The sequence below is a fragment of the Oncorhynchus mykiss genome, chromosome 5 (assembly GCF_013265735.2).
Source record: "Oncorhynchus mykiss isolate Arlee chromosome 5, USDA_OmykA_1.1, whole genome shotgun sequence".
Taxonomy (NCBI): Eukaryota; Metazoa; Chordata; class Actinopteri; order Salmoniformes; family Salmonidae; genus Oncorhynchus; species Oncorhynchus mykiss.
The window spans coordinates 75,143,735-75,149,734 of record NC_048569.1 but is presented as its reverse complement, the minus strand read 5'-3'; the positions used below and the strand labels follow the sequence as shown (position 1 = coordinate 75,149,734).

The 6,000-nt window shown below is 40.5% G+C and overlaps 1 protein-coding gene across 5 annotated transcripts in view; it reads left to right on the top strand.

Annotated features, from left to right (window-relative positions):
• Positions 1 to 1,268: 1,268 nt before the first annotated feature.
• Positions 1,269 to 6,000, top strand: part of LOC110524568 (capping protein, Arp2/3 and myosin-I linker protein 3) — a 36,448-nt gene continuing 31,716 nt past the window's right edge. For 3 of the 5 annotated variants that reach the window (XM_036978408.1, XM_036978407.1, XM_036978410.1), the window contains exons 1-2: positions 1,271 to 1,612; positions 3,520 to 3,614. In XM_036978408.1, the coding sequence (XP_036834303.1) occupies positions 1,555 to 1,612; positions 3,520 to 3,614 (153 nt within the window). In that variant the 5' untranslated portion in view covers positions 1,271 to 1,554. Of the gene's footprint in view, positions 1,613 to 3,519; positions 3,615 to 6,000 lie in introns of all 5 variants that reach the window. The other 2 variants (XM_036978411.1, XM_036978409.1) reach the window with 2 other exon arrangements.

The window sequence follows — 6,000 nt, the reverse complement described above, 5'->3', positions numbered from 1 at the left end:
AGACAATCGTAAATTGGGGATGATTAGGTGACTGTGATTGTATGAGGGCCAGATTGGGAATTTAGCCAGGACAGCAGGGTTAACACCCCTACTCTTAAAATAAGTGCCATTGGATCTTTAGTGACCACAGAGAGTCAGGACACCCGTTTAACGACAAACTGGAATTAAAGCCAGACTAAATCAGTGGCACGGATCAAACTATCCAAGCAGAACATTCATCGGCATCTGCTTCAAATGTTGATATTTGGTTGTGTTGAAAACCAAACACAATTCAATATCCAAATTTGTCTACAAATTAATAGTTGATATGTTGGATTCACATGTCCATCTCAACCAAAAATCTAAGTTAAAGAATGGAGCTTAATCTAATCAAACTTTAAATGCACTTTAAATAAAGTTTGATTGGATTTAGTCCTATTCTTTAACTTAGATTTTTAGTTGAAATGGAGACTTGAATCCAAAATATGAATGATTCACTTGAAGATTATATTTTAAATCAACCCAAATTTGAAACCTGGGACTATGTACTGTAATTTTGTTGTTGAATCCTGGGTTAAATATAAACTAGCTGCTGATGACTTGCTTTGCAAATGCTTTATAGGCCTAAATAGTATCACTGATGATATGACTTATAAAGTACTGTTACATTTAATTTGATCTCTTAAACCTACCCTTTGGAATGACTTCGATAGCAACAGTGAATATATGTCGTTATTAAGACATCGCTCAATAATCATTCTCACGATAGATAGCACATTGGTAGTAATCATTGAGTAAGGGACAAATATAAAAGCTAAGCAGGGCTTGGTTAAAACCCTCGATGGGAGACCAAATGAATAGCTGTGGATCAACTGCCCAGCCTATTTTTTTTATTTTTATAGTGGACATAACGTTGAAGATATGACGTTGTAGTGGGGGGTTAAGTGCATTGTTCAAGGGCATAACGACAATAGCATCTAGGATTTGAACCCAGCAACCCTCTGGTTGCCAGCTCATTACCGACAGATTTTTCCTGTCAGGCCCGGGATTCGAAGTGGCAACCCTCTCTAACCGCTAGGCTACCTGTCGACCTTGTAATAGCCAACAGGATTAATATCATACTGTGTACCTACCAATAGCTGCCCACAGACTGTAGGCCAGTCCAATTGACTCGCACCTAGTCTGGCTGAAAACAGAAAAGTAGCCTAGTGTGATGTTTTGCACACCAGTTTTCCATCCATAGCCTTTGAATTGTGTTGAAACGTGTGGGGGTCGCCACTATTTCGACCAATATCATATATTGATCAATTCAATTGACAAATAGTAGTAGTTTCACGGTTGCTTACAGTAATATCGGAGTCCACCAAATATGCTAGCCCACTGTCTCCTATTATTTCAATGATCTCCCTCCACCTTCCCTTCTTCCACCGCCGAGCGCTCTCTCACGTTATTATACTCCTTCTCACAGTGCGGGTTGGTTTCAGCAGTCGGATGCTTGGTGGAATGCCTGCGAGACAAGCAATCCGTTCCGGTCACTATTGAAAAAGAGAAAGGGGTGGTGATACATGAAGAGACATGGCTTCTAAAGAGATAACTGCCTCTTGTTTTGTCAGTGTGAGCAGGGATGTTACAGGTAGGAATCACCATTCATATCACCATTATTGTCATATGTATGATGCACCGATTCTGTCTTTGACCATTGCCGTGTATGTGGTGGTCTGCGACTGGACAGAGGCTTTGGAAGTTTATGAAAAATACTGCTTTCGTATCTGCCACCAAGCGTTGTGCCATTTTTATTTTATTTTAAGCTACACGTGCATTGCACTAATTTGATCAAAAAGTTAGGAAGTTGTGTAAAGCAAAGACATCCTGCTTCCTCAGGACTTAAGATAAAAGCCCAGCCGGCTGATCATGTCAAATCTCTAGCCCATAGGAAAAGAGGCGTTGTGAAAATCATCGTGTGTGCATCACGCATGGATTTACTCACTCATAATGCTATCTGCATTCATAAATTCATGCCAGCTTTTAAGAATAGGAATTGTTACCGTCTCAGCGTGTTGGCAGTAAGCTTGCTCTTTTTTGTCTGCAGTTTGTGTGTGAAAGATAGAGGGGGAGCAGTATGCATTTTCTTGGCAACAATTTGTATGTATTCTTTGCTTTCCTTTCCTTTATGGAATGAGACAGACATGGCCACTAACCTACACTGCTCTTTCAGAGTATTATTTTATACCAGTGTTTCCCAACCCTGCTCCTCGAGTACCCCCAACAGTACACATTTGTATTGTAACCCTGGACAAGCACACCTGATTCAACGTGTCAACTAATCATCAAGCCAACAATGAGTTGAATGAGGTGTGTTTATCAAGGGCTACAGCGTAAAGGTGTACTGTTGGGGATACTCAAGGACCAAGGTTGGGAAACACTGTTCTATACAGATGACAAGGCTGCCATTGAATTGACATCTCACAAACTTACACCATCAAGACTTAATCACACTTTCACTCACCTACACCACACACACATGCTCACATTAGCAGAGAGATTCTGAGTTAATTACTCCTAATGGCTCTATTTACCACACTGTGATAATTATTCCAGTGGAATCCTTGCCTCTCAATCCACTCACCTGCCAGCCAGCCACTCCCATCTGCCAGCTAAAGGTCATCATCTGCATGGAGACAAAAGACCGCCTCTGTTTAAACAGTCATCATGATGTTCAGGTCATCATGTTAATAATCAGAACATTACTCTAACTATCCTGTCAGAAGAATCAGCAGCATTCGTTCATTTGACAGTGCATTAGTCACAGGTGAAGTACAGTATATTCAGTGCCTTGGTTTGTTATCCATTATCTAATACCTTTCACCATGTCACTCTTTCCTCCTGTCCTCCTCTCTGGCCTTGCCCCTGTCTCTCTGATGGTACCTCTCTATGTCAGGGAAGCTCTTTTAGTTTGCATAATGCAAGGAAATTAACAGGTGATAATGGAAAAAAATACAACAAGAAATAGAAAAACCGGAGAGAAAAAACAGGAAGTGTTTTGTCTCCATCCACTCTCACCAAGTACTGCATTTCATCTCTGGTTTCCATATTCTATTAAAATGCTCTCTATTTTATGGCTTCATTCTGTCCTCTCTCACGTATCCTAGTTTGATGGGGAAATTGTTGTGTGCCTGCCATTGAAAATATTGCTGTCTTTCACTTTTTAATGAAGAATGCAATGGTTTTGGAGACACACAGGTTTTCTCAATCAATAGCATAGTTTAAGATACCAGAAGCAGCATCATATTCTACAAAATACACAGTGACCGTGTTTCTGTGCAGCCTCTGATTATCTCTCTGTTTATAAAATGCCAGTATGTCAGTTTTAAATGAAAAGGTTGGTCCGCCTTCAGTCGGTTGGCGATAGGGCTGTCCACTTGAAGGTCAAGCTTGTCTCTCTCACTGTTCTGATGTGCTGTATACTTGGTTGATTTGTGTGATTGTGTGTGTGAAATGTTTGCTGTGTGTATCTGACCTTGGATGTTTTTCTATTTACAGAGAGTATCAGGAAGATTATTGACAAGTCCTCAACCAAGTTTATACGTGGCATAAAGCTTGAAACCAAAAATGGCAAATCAGAGGATAGGATACTGGTGAGTAGTGTTTGAATCACTGGTAAAAACAGCAGTTGCTATATTGATGTGCTGACTGAGTGGGTGGTATTCCCACAGATGATTGTTGAGCTTTTGATATAGAACAGCTCTCCAGACCATCCACACACAGTACTATTCCACCCCTCACTACGCCAAAAAACAAGTCTGATACAGTGGATGGATACTACATAACACATTGGATGGAAACCTGATGGGTGGTCTATGAGAGACAATGATGCGACATAGGCAGTATTGAAGTGCAATTAATTGCTATGGTCAATTACATACTGAGCGCAAGCTATGGCCAGATTGGCGACATGCCATGAATATATTAAGTTGATAGGTTTCTGCTTCCCCATCCCTGGCTGTGCCTGGGCTTTGTATTGGGACTAGAGGTCGACTGATTCATCGGAATGGCTGATTAATTAGGGCCGATTTAAAGTTTTCATAACAATCGGAAATCCGTAAAAAAAAAAATACAGCTTTATTTAACTAGGCAAGTCAGTTTTAAGAACACATTCTTATTTTCAATGACGGCCTAGGAACAGTGGGTTAACTGCCTTGTTCAGGGGCAGAACGACAGATTTTTACCTTGTCAGCTCGGGTATTCAATCGTGCAACCTTACGGTTAACTAGTCCAATGCTCTAACCACCTGCCTCACGAGGAGCCTGCCTGTTACGCGAATGCAGTAAGAAGCCAAGGTAAGTTGGTAGCTAGCATTAAACTTATCTTATAAAAAACAATCAATCAATCATAATCACTAGTTATAACTACACATGGTTGATGATATTACTAGTTTATCTAGCGTGTCCTGCGTTGCATATAATCGTTGCGGTGCGCATTCGCGAAAAAGGACTGTCGTTGCTCTAACATGTACCTAACCATAAACATCAATGCCTTTCTTAAAATCAATACACAGAAGTATATATTTTTAAACCTGCATATTTAGCTAAAAGAAATCCAGGTTAGCAGGCAATATTAACCAGGTGAAATTGTGTCATTTCTCTTGCGTTCATTGCACGTAGAGTCATGGTATATGCAACAGTTTGGGCCGCCTGGCTCTTTGCGAACTAATTTGCCTGAATTTTACGTAATTATGACATAACATTGAAGGTTGTGCAATGTAACAGTAATATTTAGACTTAGGGATGCCACCCGTTAGATAAAATACCGAACGGTTCCGTATTTCACTGAAAGAATAAACGTTTTGTTTTTGAAATGATAGTTTCCGGATTCAACCATATTAATGACCTAAGGCTCGTATCACTGTGTGTTATTATGTTATAATTAAGTCTATGATTTGATAGAGCAGTCTGACTGAGCAATAGTAGACACCAGCAGGCTCATAAGCATTTATTCAAACAGCACTTTCGTGCGTTTTGCCAGCAGCTCTTTGCAATGCTTCAAGCATTGGCTGTGCCTGGGCTTTGTATTGGTACTAGAGGTCGACTGATTAATCGGAATGGCCGATTAATTTGGCCCGATTTCAAGTTTTCATAACAATCGGAAATCTGTAATTTTTTTTACACCTTTCTTTAAAGCTGTTTATGACTTCAAGCCTATCAACTCCCGAGATTAGGCTGGTGTAACCGATGTGAAACGGCTAGCTAGTTAGCGGGGTGCGCGCTAATAGCGTTTCAAACGTCACTCGCTCTGAGACTTGGAGTAGTTGTTCCCCTTGCTCCTTATGGGTAACGCTGCTTCGAGGGTGGCTGTTGTCGATGTGTTCCTGGTTCGAGTTCAGGTAGGAGCGAGGAGAGGGACGGAAGCTATACTGTTACACTGGCAATACTAAAGTGCCTATAAGAACATCCAATAGTCAAAGGTTACTGAAATACAAATGGTATAGAGAGAAATAGTCCTATAAATTCCTATAATAACTACAACCTAAATCTTCTTACCTGGGAATATTGAAGACTCATGTTAAAAGGAACCACCAGCTTTCATATGTTCTGAGCAAGGAACTTAAACGTTAGCTTTTTTACATGGCACATATTGCACTTTTACTTTCTTCTCCAACACTTTGTTTTTGCATTATTTAAACCAAATTGAACATGTTTCATTATTTATTTAGGCTAAATTGATTTTATTGATGTATTATATTAAGTTAAAATAAGTGTTCATTCAGTTGAAAAAAATGGTCGACCTCTAATTGGGACAATGTAGGACAGAGAGGTCTAATAGCAGCAGCTTGGGGAGGCTCTGTCTCTCTGAGACCCTGGCGGTGGAGGCAATGCTGGGCGCGGGCGTACCACTGCCTTTGATTCTGGGTGCTTTCATCAGAGATTATGTGGGGCAAAGATGTGAAATCTCCATTTGTGGAGCTGCTGCCTTGTCAGCTCACAGGACTAAATCTGGGCCAGTGAGCTCTTTTAGAATAGATCA